General features: G+C 43.0%; 2 protein-coding genes across 4 annotated transcripts in view; one reads left to right on the top strand and one right to left on the bottom strand.

Annotated features, from left to right (window-relative positions):
- The window catches only part of fanca (FA complementation group A), a 25,781-nt gene extending 20,219 nt beyond the window's left edge, over nt 1–5,562 (top strand). For all 3 annotated transcript variants that reach the window (XM_084936324.1, XM_084936323.1, XM_084936322.1), the window contains exons 33-42: nt 35–94; nt 183–287; nt 474–589; nt 952–1,108; nt 1,591–1,653; nt 3,671–3,764; nt 3,869–3,944; nt 4,176–4,332; nt 4,420–4,518; nt 4,632–5,562. In XM_084936324.1, the coding sequence (XP_084792450.1) occupies nt 35–94; nt 183–287; nt 474–589; nt 952–1,108; nt 1,591–1,653; nt 3,671–3,764; nt 3,869–3,944; nt 4,176–4,332; nt 4,420–4,518; nt 4,632–4,724 (1,020 nt within the window). In that variant the 3' untranslated portion in view covers nt 4,725–5,562. The remainder of the gene's footprint in view (nt 1–34; nt 95–182; nt 288–473; nt 590–951; nt 1,109–1,590; nt 1,654–3,670; nt 3,765–3,868; nt 3,945–4,175; nt 4,333–4,419; nt 4,519–4,631) is intronic.
- znf276 (zinc finger protein 276) lies at nt 4,807–14,060 on the bottom strand. Its single transcript, XM_084936325.1, has 12 exons — nt 13,910–14,060; nt 11,645–11,941; nt 11,042–11,357; nt 10,900–10,946; nt 10,393–10,815; nt 8,945–9,026; nt 8,779–8,859; nt 8,096–8,215; nt 7,893–7,968; nt 7,296–7,413; nt 6,887–6,986; nt 4,807–6,179 (listed from the first exon to the last, which is right to left on the bottom strand). The coding sequence occupies exons 2-12, from the start codon at nt 11,898–11,900 to the stop codon at nt 5,909–5,911; spliced, it is 1,890 nt and encodes a 629-aa protein (XP_084792451.1). The 5' UTR covers nt 11,901–11,941; nt 13,910–14,060; the 3' UTR covers nt 4,807–5,908.

Raw genomic sequence — 14,060 nt, 5'->3', positions numbered from 1 at the left:
TTTTCACCTGCACTCCCCTCTGTTCATGCACTAGAGGAAAGCGTGTTCTCCAGCAGGCGTGCTGTCCTGCAAGATAACTGCACACTTCCTGAGAGTAAGAATCTTTCTGAAATCTAAAGTTCATACAGTTTGTACCTTTAGGTGAGCTTGTGAGATTATTGAGAGGTGTGCTTCCTCTCCAGGGTCTGTTAGGTGCCAGTGTACGTTGTGGACAACCAAGATATGAAGTCAACAAAGCCTGGTCTCAGATCAGCGTGCAATGTCCTGTTTTGTTGATCTCCACAGTGGTACTGTCTGTTCATTCTGACTAAAATGCCTTTGAACACATTTGGCACCTTCAATATTTAGAAAGTCCTAAAATCTTTTATCACTGGAATCACAGATCAGTGATCTATTAGAGCCTGTGTGAAGCCTGCGATGTTGTGTAGAGACATGACAGTAATATAGCGTCTTTGTTGTGTGTCCGTGTGCAGCACTGGTGGCAGCGTCTCTGTCCGGTCCTGTTGTCACTGTGGCGTCGTCTGTGTGATGAACAGACGCTGCCGGAGCAGCTGCAGCTCCTCACGGAATGTCAGCACTGGGCCTGCAGGTAACGCCTCCTTCATGAACCACTGTCAGCAAATTATGTACACCTCCTCACAGCTGCTCACACCTGAACAAGTCACATGAAATATGTTCACATCTTAGACTCCCTTGATGTCTGTAACAGCTTTGCACACTTTTCTTCGTATCAGCCACCTTCATGAGCTTCATGGGGTTTGTTGTGGCTGCATTAGTCCAGAGTAGTCCTCTAAATGTGATGCAGACATAAATGCTTGTTGCTTTTCACTTATGGTGAAACATATTAAATGAATCCTCCTCTGGTTCTAATAGTTCTCAAAAGTGTCTAATTAGCTTGGTGAACCCTACAGAAACCCCATGTTAAAGTTTTTCTTTCTATCTGCTCTGCAGTTTGGAGAAAGGCCAGCTGCTGCAGATGCCTCCAGCTGCAGCTCTGCTGCTGGCGGCCAGCCTTCATCGTGTCTGGCGAGGCTGTGAGGCAAACAAGCCGAGCTTCAAAGCTGCTTTGAATTTCCTGCGACCAGACAGAGACTCCAAATACAGACAGGTGAGAGAATAAAACTAATTCTACATGCTGTCCATTTTTTCACCGTTAGTGCACCATCTAATTCTATCTAATGGGCAAAAGACTGTGAATTCTTCAGAAGCCCCACCCACCACCAGCCACTCAGACGAAAGCTGGCTTAAAAGAAGTGTAGCCTTCAAGTGAGAGAAGCTGAAAGGGTTAGTTTAATAAGACAAATCCACTGTGCTCTTTTGAACAGAGCATCCAAAGTTAGCCAATCAACAGCAACAAAAGACTTGCAGCTGCTGCCCTTTTCTGAAAAAACGTTGGGTGGTTTTATGGAGTCATTCTCAGCAGCTGTTAATTCGGCTCCTATATTTAAATTTATTATATACAATTCACATACAGGCAGTTTGATTACAACATAACAGAACATAATAAAAGTCTAACAATGTGGATGAAAGTTATATAAATCTAAACTTTCAGTCACTTTTTCAAAAATGCTGTTGTGTTTCTGCTTCCAGGTGCTCGTTTTCCTTCTTTTCCTGTGCGTTAACGACCACCTGACAACACTGCTATATCCTCAGGTAACTGACCACCTAAACAACAATGCTGGAATTTAGAACTGTGCAACATTCACACTCATAAACAAGTTCTCAGATTGGAAACAGGGGTCCGTTCTTCGTACCTCGCTAAGTAAGTTAGCTGGATTTGATTGTTGACGATTTCGCGTGATCTTGGATCGTTCGGTTCTCCGAAGCTCATCCGGGACTTGCTGTCATAGCAACAGATCCGTAAGCGTAAACCTGCTTGGGAGCAGGCTTACTTTATGTAAACAGGATTAGATCGCGGCCACTCAGGTATGTCCGCTTCATTTATACGAAAGCAACAGCGATATTTATCCACTGTTTTTCCATAAATAAATATTATCAATGTAACTAAAGATAATGCAGTATTTGATTCTTTTATTGATTTCATACAGATACATACAGGTCATTCCCTAAAAAAAGGGAAATGTACTATTAATCATTCTATTTCATGTATTTGATTATGTCAGATGTAATTCATATTTTAGAGTAGTAATAGTAAATTACTTCGTGTAATCATGATGAGAGACCACGGCTATAAAAGCGAAGGTGGATTTGGGAAGTCTGTCGCAGCCATGTCCTGTCCGTTTGTACGCGAGCAACCCATTGCGGAAGGTGCAAGATTGATAAGGAGAGTTTTCAGAATTCAGCGTATATTGCGGGATAGACAGGATCCTTTAGCTCAGTGCGACAGTGTGCTCATAGAGAGATATCGATTTTCCCGTGAGGGTATTATTTACTTAACCAACTTGTTGACGAGGGGGTGCAGGACCACCACCTGTCTTTTTTTTGCTCTGCCCTTTTCTTGGTTGCTGTTATAAACAAACAGATTATTTCAGGGTCTCTTTTCAAGAGACTAAAAGCAATATAAGTGATAAATATCACCATTCTGTAGAATATTCTTATATTTCACTTTTACTTGTTCCCATGTTCTAGTGGGTCCTGTTGTGGCTCTAATGTGAAAGAGGATATAATGTAATATAATATAATAAATTTACCCTACCGCCTACTGGTGTTGGCCAGAGGGGCCGATGGCGCGATATGGCAGCCTCGCTTCTGTCAGTCTGCCCCAGGGCAGCTGTGGCTACAACCGTAGCTTGCCTCCACCAGTGTGTGAATGCGAGAGTGAATGAATAGTGGCATTGTAAAGCGCTTTGGGTGCCTTGAAAAGCACTATATAAATCCAATCCATTATTATTATTATTATTATTATTAAATTACTTACGAGTTTAATTTGTCAGCGACTTTCTGCCAGCCCTCTCTCCTTGCTTTTGCAGCCTTTGCAGTGTTCCCTTGCGTTTTAATTAAACTCTGAAACTCCTGAAATCCATCAATCAAGAGTTCTTGCTCTGCTGCCGAAAAATACTGAGCGCGCTCCTTCGACATTTTTGCCGACCAATCAAAGGGTTGCCGATCAATGTTTCTACTATCGATGCGTAGCCCCTTTTAAGCCACCCAGTGATCTCACATTACTTCATCCAGCTGTACTAATCGTCAACAACAGGTGTGTTCGGAGAACCGGAATAGCGAGCTCAAAGTTGGCGCGATGATTTGATCTTGGATGTAGTAAGCGAGGTACGAAGAACGGACCCCAGGTCTTTCCAATGCATTTGTCTAGTCTGTTTTTGTTCCACGAATCCTACACAGAAACAGTCCAGGAACACAGGAACTGACTGTGAAGACATGCACAACTTATATGAACATAACATTAGCAATTTAAATATGATAATTCCTTATTTTATTTCAATTTGTAGGATAACAGTATTTTATTAGCAGTATGGTCTTGACCCCAACCTCTGGACCCTGGTGCTGCTTTTGATATTCTGCGTGTATAAAAGTCCTTTTTATGGATTTGTGTCCATGTGAGCACCTGCCCGTCAACCAATGAGAGCTGGGATAGGAGGGAAATGGATATGAATGGAAAATAATGCAAAATAAATTGAAGAGGAAAAGACAAGACTGTATTGTTATTTCTGTCTGTGTTTTATAACGTGCATGGGGTTTTTTTTTCCTCTAGGAGAAGAGCTATGAAGAAGGCCGGGCTTCATGCACAGAGCTCCTGGCTGTGTTGATGGACTCTCCTGATTGGCTGCTCATCTTTAAGTCCAGCGGTAAGGTGAACAGCAGCTCGGCGCTCCGGTCATCTTTTAAATCTGATTTGAATTTGATGTGGTTGAACTGATGTGCTGCGTTTTTATTTTTCACTCAATTCTAGAGCAAAGCATTTATCAGTCGGTTACCATGGTGACGTCAGATGACTTTACAAAACTAATGCCGTGGGCTTTCTGCAGGTGAGTGTTGCAGCTGCTTAGTGGAGGTGGGGCCTTGCAAACAGCTAGGTTGATTCATGAATGCCACATAAATTAAATGCTGCTCTGCACTAAAGCTGACGCGTCATCACATTAGGAACGACAACAGGCCAAAACACACAAACGTGACAAGATGGAAGTTCCAACCTCACCTCTTATCAATATTTGTACCTGTTGTACCTTCTAAATTTCCTTGTGTTCATGGCCAATCAGTTTGCTGCTCCTGCAAAGCGCCGAGCTCCTACAGAGAGCTGTGCGTTGTCCAGGGTTCCTCCATACTGCCATCGTCTGCTACCTGAGCATGCTGCAGCTCTTCCTGGAAGGAGACACTCAATCACCTGACACTGAATCCTCTAAGAAGCAGCTGGTGGTTTGTACTCTAACTTCTAACTGGTCATATGGCAGTATTGGAGTTGGCACACTGCTCTGGACTCACGTTCATCATCTGTTTTGGTAGGCGGAGCCTTCCCACATCCTTGGCCGCACCAAGCAGTTTCTTCTGAGAGCCATCTCGCAAACGCCTCTGACTTTACTCTCTTCGGGGCAGCTCCGACAGGTGAGCAGAAGGTGCATCAGCATGTATATTACCCGTTGCCTCTTTCACACCTGTCTCACACCTTCATATCTCCTTCCTGTCCTGCCTATCTGCTTGTGGTTTTCTCGGTCCAGCTGGAATCCTTGAGTGCAGAACTGGACCCGGAGCTGGCAGCGGCGCTGTCTGTGCAGCTCGAGCCTTCCAGCCCAGAGATGGACTTCCTCTAATTGACCGAGATCTCTCCACGCTAATATTCCAACCCTCCCTCCAACAGAAACACGTTGAAACACTGCACTGTTCAGACTCGGCTTTGTAAAAAGAAAACCTGTTTTATTCACACTGGGAGTTTTTTTTCTTCTTTTTTTACACATTACACGCTTTCTTACACACATGTACATCTGAAGCCCTTTCAATGCTACAATTCAAAAGAAGACTTTGATTTGTAATAACTTAATAAAAGCAGTGAGCCGATAAGAAAACTTCCTGGAACTGCAGCACATACAGACGCTTTACTTGGATCAGGCAAAGAGAAGGTCTCAGTATTACAGCTGCATTTAAGCCGGTTACACAGTCAGTAATGTGAATGTCAGATATTAAATGAAGGTATTCAAGATTAACAACACGGTGGTCTTAACAGCTGATTACTCACAAAGCCTACAAAATCAGTTATTGTCAGACTCTGAGCAGCAGTGTAAAACATCTGATTTAACTTACTGTAAAATTTTATTTTAGTTCATATTCTAATTTCTGTCAGAAGGTCAGCTTCAGTAACACCCATCACGACTGAGCTGTATTTTAGTTGGAGTCTGGTCTACTTGGCAGCATCTTTTTCAGTATTTGGAATTTTTGGTTGTTTTATCTATCAAGAGTCAGTGTGATGAGTGCGTTGAGCTCTCAGGGCCACCGTACTGTTCTCTTTTCAAGTTATTATCCTCAGATTTCACAGAGTCATAATTGTACTAACTTTTAATATGATATATGGTGAACCCTGACTGCCAGCCTCACATTTCCTACTGCTGCTGTTTCACAATAAAAGCAAATAAACAATCCGTTTTATTCTGGAAACAGTTACAGGAAGCAATGTGTTTGTTGCAGAAGATGGATGATTTGTCCTTTTGGCCTCTCAGTTAGAGAATACCAGGTGATCAATATAACTCATGAATCGTTATATTAATTGCACAATGTAAAGAAACATTGCTTTGACACTGAACTCTTACCTAATGTCTTTTCTGCTGTGTCGTCAACAAATCGACTGAAAAGTCTTAAGAAGGTCATGAGCGTCAGTGTGAAGGAACACTGGATGAACTCAACTGCTGATGCTAAAATGAAACTCCGTGCTACATTGCTGTTTTGTTTCTGGGTCCTGTGCCACAGTTCAAGTATCTCTGCCTTGAATCAAGACTTCCTTCTGTCATCTGTCTTGCTCTTGCTGAACCACCTCCCCGGTCAGCGTGATGGTGTGTAGGTCCGGGTATGTCTGCTGCTGCTGCCCGCTGCCCCTCTGAGCCTCAGCCTGTGTCAGCGGGTGCACCATGGACATGTGCACGTTCAGGTTGTGGGCCTTCTCGAAACGCTTGCTGCACATCAAGCACTCAAACTCCAGGTCGGCCTCGGCTTTGTGTTTGGTCATGTGGTATTTCAGTGATGCTCGCTGGCGACACTGGAAGCCACAAACCTCACATCTGATAGGAGGAAAAAACAAAAGCATTTATAATTTCTCCTGTCTGGGGTTCTGGCTTTTAAACTGGGAAACATGGGTTAGTTTCATTCCTCTCGCTCTCTCAAAAAAGTGAATTTCTGTTTGTCCTCTTATGGAATTCCTTAGGGCTCAGTTCTTGTGCCACTATTTTTCTCTATTTTATTTTGACTTTTGAAAGTCTCGTTTCAAAGATTTATTTCCAATAACAGAAGACGACTTTGGTCTCTAGGCTCCGAGCTCATCACTTTCCATACATATTCTGCATATAAAATTGTAGTGGCTAAACATTTGAAATACTGTAAAATACAGTTCCAGAAAAACCCGTTTTCTGATATCAGTCAAAAAGGATATTTACTGATGTCGTTGTTCTATCGATGTTTTCCAAATCCCTGAATTTGAGGGGGAGAAATAAATAGGCTGAAACTTTGACTTGGCTATCAAACTCTTGATCCCAGTATGACCGTCTGCCAGCAGGATGCACCGGAGGAAGATGATCTCCCAACTTGGAGGATCATGCAGATACATAAATCTATGTGCATACATTTGATGGTATATATGACTTGTTCAGTTGAAAGCATATTCTGTGGTTCTGTGATGAAAACAGGAAACAATTAAAGGTTTGTAAAATCAATCTGAAGCCACCAAAAGAGTTTGACGGCTCATGAGCTACAAAAATGTTAAAGGACTTACTGTAGTGGCTTGGCCCCCGAATGCCTCATCTGGTGAACTGATAGGTGTTTTCTTTGTTTGAAGGTTTGACCGCACTGGTCACAAATGTAATTCCTCTCCTCTGGAAGCACACAGACACGACGAGCATGAGCCACAAATTCAGACATTAAAGTAAGGTAAAAAAAAATCTTTATAAACATTAATTTATGCAATGCTAACAATAAATGCATAGAAATGGAAATGACTGATTTAGTAACATCAGTACTGCGTTCCACGTGTCTGAGGAAACTTTTAGATTCGTGTATCATTCTTCAGAAACAGCCTAAATGTGAAAAGCATGCATAAAAACAGTTATAAAGAATTATTTCTCACTCAAAGCTGGATGACTAAAGCTGGAAAGCCAGAAAGTCAGTCAAACCTGACATCTCACCTGTGTGGATGAGCTTGACATGCCGCTGCAGGTAGCGGTCGATCATGAAAACCTTGTTGCAGCCAGGGTGAGGGCACGGTCGCTCCCTCACCTCCTCGTGATGTTCCTTGATGTGTTTCTAAAAAGTCAGCAAACAGGAACACAATCAGTCGTATATACAGATGAAGGCAGAGCGCGTGTGCTCTCATTCATTTTAACTGCTTTCAGTCAAGGACAATTCATTTGAAATGGAAATAACTCATTATTATTCTTTTTTGTTGTTTTAACATTAGAGAATGTTAATCTCTGATACTATTACCAATCTGCAACAATCAATCTCATCTGTTTTTATTTCATTCATACATATTAAATTCATTTCACTTTATAGTTAGCAGTAAACAGACCTCTGACAGCGCTATGTTCAGGAATTGTTTCACCTTGCTGAAAACAGATAAACAATATTTAATAAAGAAGCATTTCTCCAATCATCTGACACTGTTATCCCAAGTTTTTAAAGAAAAGCAAGCCAAGATTATTCATACAGGAGATCAAAACTAGTGCACGGAAACATGCACAACTGAAGGTGGCTTCATTTAACAGTGAGCAGTGAATTCTGACCTTGAGACCATCGGGAGCTCTGTAGACAGCCGTACAACCCTGATATGGACACTTGTAGATGTTGGGGAGCTCCTCCCTTTGAAAAAGAAACACACAGATTGTTAATCTGCATTTCTTCTAAAAAAACTGACTAACGTTAACTGAAGCAAAGAATAAACTACACCCAAGCTGAAAATGACCTTAATGGAAGCTGCATCACGTACCCCTTAGGTTTGAACTTATTCTTCCAGCCTGGCTTGGGTCCAGGCTTCTTTCTGATTTTGGGCTCCTCTGGGGCCTTTGAGCTTTTTCTTCTCTTGTTTGGGACGTTGACCCTGTGGGCTCTAGAAGGATAAGGGGAAAATAAATTCAGTGAGAGCTTATGAGAGAAAGACATGGAACATATTCTGTAACTGCAAAGATGGTCACTGTCCCATCCCTGCCTCCAAAGAGCAAATTAACAGCTCAACCAGGAAACATGAACCTGTTGCCCTGATGTATGTGCACAGCTGAGGTTCATTATAGAGCAGCTGTGTGGTAGCAGGCACAGGCTTCTAATTTTTACTGTAGTAAAGGTTTTTTCTTTCTTTTACCCATTATTGTCAGAGTGTAACTGTGACTGTGGCCAGTCAGCAAACCTTTTAAAGACTTGTGATTCTTTACATGCTGCTTTTATATCAATGGAGACCCATACTTAGAGGCTTCATAATAACAGCCTGCACAGCTGCTGACTGGCAAGACTTAACACTAAACGAATCAAATCTACATCGGCCGTTATCGTGTTACATTCACAGGCTGATCTACACTAAAGGCCCCGTAGACCGGTGATAACAGATAGTGAGATAAGGTGGTGTTTCCACTCCCTTTACTTCACCATAGCAGTCCCGTCTTTTCTATTTGCACCCACCTCTTCTCCGAGTATGGCTCAAACTCCTCATCAGACAGCCCTCCTTTTCTACCCTCATCAAACTCATCTTCAGAGATGACCCTGGACACACACAAACACAAAATTTCAAAAATTTCAATTTCTAATAATTGCCAAACCACCAGTAAATATGAACTGTGGGACCAACCTGTCAGAAAGATCACTGCCAGCAGTTCTGTCCTCCAGCTGACCGGGAGCAGGAGACAAGGCCTCCTCGTGACCTGTGTAATCTGAAGGAGAGAGGAGAAGAAAATGTTAATATGAGCAATGATGAGGTCTTAACATGGGTTTCAGTATGTGCAGAAGAAGAAAAAGTATTTTCTATATTTCAGCTGGAATGTCTGTGTACATCAGTCTTGAGTCTCCAAAAATGAATACACATCTTTAATATTTTATCTTGGAAACACTCATTCTCATTTCTTCAAAATGAACTGATATTCAGACACGCTGATGTGAATCAATCATATATTTTTATTTGATGAAAATAAAAAATATGAACATTTATGTGCAGATGGTCTGCAAGATCTTCAACAGCATCCCGAGGGAGACTGGGGACACTGAGTCCAAATGCGCCTCGAGGCAACTGTTGGTATGATTTGGTGCTATATAAATAAAATAAAATTGAATTGAATGGACCATGTTCAGCACGTCTATTGCCGAAGCCGTTGCACTCAGCTGCGGCTGCAAGGTGAAGGGAGCCATGAGGCTGAAGAAGGAGTCCTATCAGGCTTGGTTAGCCTGTGGGACATGTACCGACAGGCCAAACGGAACACAGCTCGAGCAGTGGATGAAGGAAAACTTTGAGTGTGGGAGGAGTTCAGCGAGGCCATGGAAAAAGACTTTCGGACTGCCTCCAAGAGATTCTGGTGAACCGTCAGGCGAGTCAGGAGGGGAAAGCAGTGCTCTACCTGCGCTGTGTATAGTGCTGGTGGAGCGCTGCTGACTTTGACTGAGAACATTGTCGAGCGCTGGAAGGAATACTTCTAGGACCTCCTTAATCCCACCGGCACGTCTTCCATGGAGGAAGCAGAGTCTGGGGACAAGGGGGACAACTCACCTATCTCTGAAGGCGAGGTCACTGAGGGAGTTAAAAAAACTCCTGACCGGGCTGGTGGTCCCCAGTTTTAAGAAGGGGGACCAGAGGTTGTGTTCCAACTATAGGGGATCATACTCCTCAGCCTCTTCAGCCTTGTGGTGAAGAGAGAGCTGAATGTAAAAACGAAGCTCTCAATTTACCGGTCGATCTACGTCCCACCCTCACCTATGGTCACGAGCTGTGGGTAGTGACCGAAAGAATGAGATTGCGGATACAAGCAGCAGAAATGAGCTTCCCCTGAAGGGTGACTGGCCTCTCCCTTAGAGATCGGGTGAGAAGTTCAGCCATCCGGGAGGTGCTCAGAGTAAAGCTGCTGCTCCTACACATCGAAAGGAGGTGGCTCCCCATCACTGAGCACAGTGATTATCTGATTGTTGGGGTTTTATCTCTGATCTTGTGCGAGTCTTTTATTGTACAACATAAAACATCTTGAAACAACTGAAGAGGGCTGATACACCGGTAGTCCCAGTGTTAGTCTGAACGACTGTAAGCATTCCCACCTTCATTGTCGCCCGTCCAGTCATCAGGCGCTGAGCTCTGCGTCTGAGCCGTTGCTGCAGGTGGACTGCGCTGAACCACAGTACTAGTACTTCTCGATGAGGTCATTCCGTTCCCGCCGGATTGCTCCTCTTCGTCTTCCTCGCCGTCTTGTTCTTGTTCCTCCTCCTCTGACATTGCTCCATCACCCCTCCCACTCCCTAATGCTCTGTTGCTCGAGCACTGGTTGGAGGTAGTGCTGCGGTGAGTGTCCATGATGTATCTGTGACCATCGACGCAACCCCAAACAGCCTTAATGGCGCCCAGGCACTGGCCCTCCAGCACCTCCTTCAGGTCGGGGCAGGAGCGGCAGGCCTCTCCGTGGTGATGAGCCCAGGACACCAGACTGTGGAGGCACTTTGTGTCTGAGGTAAAGGATGAGGGAGCTGAAGAAAACAGAAGAGCCTGTTAGAACAGTTCAACTTATGGAACTTCAGCAAGATGGAGTGAGGAAGTAATGTTTTACTTACTTGATGAGCAATGGTTTACAGAGGACTCTGGACCCTTTGCATTCTTCCTGAAACAGACACAAACACTTCCCCATGTTTTTCTGCAGTAAAAACACTTTACAGTCACCCTCAGGTAGATATATTTGTTTTTTTATTGACTCACTGATTTTTCAGGTTCTCCTTCCCCACAGGCGGGAGATTGACTCTCTGCAGAAACCGGATCAGGATGCTTTGGCACTTGTAAAACTTTGCATGGCATTTCTTGCAAATAAATTCCGAAAGCCGAGGGTCACGGTCCACCTGGACCCCGACCAGCCTTTGGAAGTCTGTGTGGAACAGAAGCGGTGACTGGGCCACAGCGTCCGACTCCTCGTCTACGATACTGAGGGAATCCCGAGGCCATTTGTTGAAGGCGTGCCGCAAGCTGCGCGGAGAAAACTTCCCGTGACAAAGCCGGCAGACAGCAGCAGAGAGTCTACCTGAGGGGGCATCACAACTTGATTTCATCTTACAGTGCTCCAATAATACAATTTACTAGTGTCCACATTAACAGAGAAATATACAGTATACTCTATTTTACTTGGTTTGTGCCAAACACACAGGATCTACCTCTGATTAGAGGCCCGTAACATTGTTTTTTCTGCACTCAATGTCAGCACCGGCTTTGCTAAGTTAAATAGTTTGAGAATCACATGACAAATATCCAACAATAGCTTACACTAACATCAACTTTCTGTGTTTAAAACGGGCGTAGTGAGCCACTAACCTGAAGATCTGGACTTAGTCTCTGGAGGTTTCTGGGCGTCTTCAACTGTCGTCACATTGAAGTCTGCATCGGTGGTCTTTTCTGTTGCACAGTCATTCAGGTAGAAACTATCTGTGGTTACAGCGGCAGTCTTCCGAGGTCGCCCTCTGTTTCCAGGTGACCTCTTCTCACTGGTGACATCCACTGGCATCGGCGTCCTGCTGAGCTTTTGCGGAGTCTCAGAAGACCTTGTATGTCTACTTTTCTTCTTCATCATTTATTGTTATTTTTGTCAGCAGCTGATTTCGTGAAGGCTGCCTGTGTCAGTGTAATAAACAATAAAATATTTAAAATATTTAGCATTTCTGAGTTTTAGTTCCATCTAAACACAACCACAGATACATATCAGGGGTTTTTTGTGCATATTTTGTGCTCACCAAAGAGTTTTGGCTTTCTATGAAAGCAAAATCATCAGGATTGTGATAGAAATATTTAACCCATTTCCTATTTTTAATGAGATTTTATTTACTAAAGATTAAATTACATTTTGTTATGGCCAACAACAGAAAAATTAATACGTTCTGTCAAGTAAGGTACCGCAGACTATTTACTACAAATTGATCAATCCTGTTTATTATGTTGCTCCAAAGTTTCATTTAGAACCAGAACCAGTTGTAAAATGTAAAAACTTGTGAAATGTTGTCATCATTCAAACAAGGATGAAGGAGGCAGGAAGCGTGGATCAACGTGTACATAAACTCACCAAGCACTTTATTATTTTATTATTATTAAGTACACCATGTTAGTAGCAGGTTGGACCTCTTTGTCCTTCAGTTGCCATAATTCTTCTTGCTATAGATTCAACAAGGTGCTGGAAACTTTACTCAGAGATTTTGGTTCATACTGACATGAAACCATCACACAGTTGCTGCAGACTGTTGGCTACATACCCATCATGTGAATCTACTGTTCCACCACATCCCAAAAGTACTCTGTGACTGTGGATGTAATTTTAGTCCAGTTCAAGAAACTAGTTTGAGATTGTTTGAGCTTTGTGACATGGTGCATTATCCTATTAGAAGCAGGCATCAGAAGATGCATTCACTATGGTCATAAAGCAATGGACATGGTCAGCAGAAATATTCAGGTAGGCTGTGGTATTTCAGTGATATTCAGCTGCTATTAAGGGGCACAAAGTGTGCCAAGAAAATATCTCCTACACCTTTACGCCATCACCAGCAGCCTGAACTTTTGATACAAAGTAGGACAGAGCCATGATTTTCATGTTTTTTGTCAAATGTCAAATTCAGACCAGGAAATGTTTTTTCACTCCTCTATTGTCCAGTTCTAGTGAGCCTGTGCAAATTGTAGCCTCATTTTCCTGTTCTTTCCTGTCAGGAGTGACAATCCGTGTGGTCTTCTGCTGCTATAGCCCATCTGCTTCAATGTTCAGAGATGCTTTTCTGCATACCTTGGCTGTAGTGAGTGGGTGTTTGAGTTGACATTGTCTTACTATCAGCCTGAAGCAGTCTGGCCAAACTCTTCTGACATCTGACATCAATAAGGTGTTTTCACCTGGAGAACTGCTGTTCACTTAATATTTTCACTTTTTTGAACCACTCTCTGTAAACTTTAGCAATGGTTCTGTGGAAAAATCCAACAATTTCTGAAATACTCAGACCAGCCGATCTGCCGCCAACAGCCATGTCACTGATGCTCAGTTTGAACGTCCTCTTGGCCATGTCTACATGCCTAAATGTACTATGTTGCTGCCACGTGATTGGCTGATTAGATATCTGTCAACGACCAGCTATACCTAATGAAGTGGTCGGTGAGTCCATGGGGCAGAACGAGGTTTTTTCCCTCATAAAAAAACAGCTGTATAATAAATACAACATTTTTTTAACCTCATTTAATATTCTCTGAAACCTTCGTTTTACTTTAAAGAACATAATAAGTCCATCTGCACATCTTCTGGGATACATTTTATCTTTTTTTCTAAGAAATCTTTAACATTGATGACACAGGAACTCCCTCCATGGATAAAGTTAACAGGATACTAATGCCAATCAAGCCGTAGCACCTTTGATTTAAGCCCCCGATAAAACAAAAACCGTGACAATGGTCCCGGATATTGTTTTTACACTCCAACAAGATTTTGTTTACAGATTAATTCAACTAGCGTTAGCTGGTTAGCATGAGTGAGCCTGCTACATTTGTTAGCTGACGTGTTAAAACACAACACACGTGACATAATAATTACAGCACTCGTCATGGAGGGCCTACCGTGACTGTGCACAGGTCCTAGCACTTGGAAAACATGCTGTTCTTAACGTGCAAGAAGGTTTTCATTAGCCTGGAAAACAAACTGTGTGCTTTGTAGCGGCTCCCAGATGTAAACATTAGAACCCGGAAGCGCTACCGGAACAAAACAGAG

The sequence above is a fragment of the Perissodus microlepis genome, chromosome 7 (assembly GCF_051167445.1).
Source record: "Perissodus microlepis isolate ML-2025 ecotype Zambia chromosome 7, ASM5116744v1, whole genome shotgun sequence".
Classification (NCBI taxonomy): Eukaryota; Metazoa; Chordata; class Actinopteri; order Cichliformes; family Cichlidae; genus Perissodus; species Perissodus microlepis.
Note: the sequence above shows the minus strand (reverse complement) of the source record. Positions and strands in the feature narration are given on the sequence as shown.

What these genes read in the sequence shown, in the direction of transcription:
- znf276 (XM_084936325.1), bottom strand. Translation starts at nt 11,900, where the DNA reads ATGATGAAGAAGAAAAGTAGACATACAAGGTCTTCTGAGACTCCGCAA. An exon ending in GGCAGTGATCTTTCTGACAG is followed by an intron (nt 8,860 to 8,944) that starts GTTGGTCCCACA and finishes GTGTGTGTCCAG; the next exon opens with GGTCATCTCTGAAGATGAGT. An exon ending in TGTCAAGCTCATCCACACAG is followed by an intron (nt 6,987 to 7,295) that starts GTGAGATGTCAG and finishes GTGTGCTTCCAG; the next exon opens with AGGAGAGGAATTACATTTGT.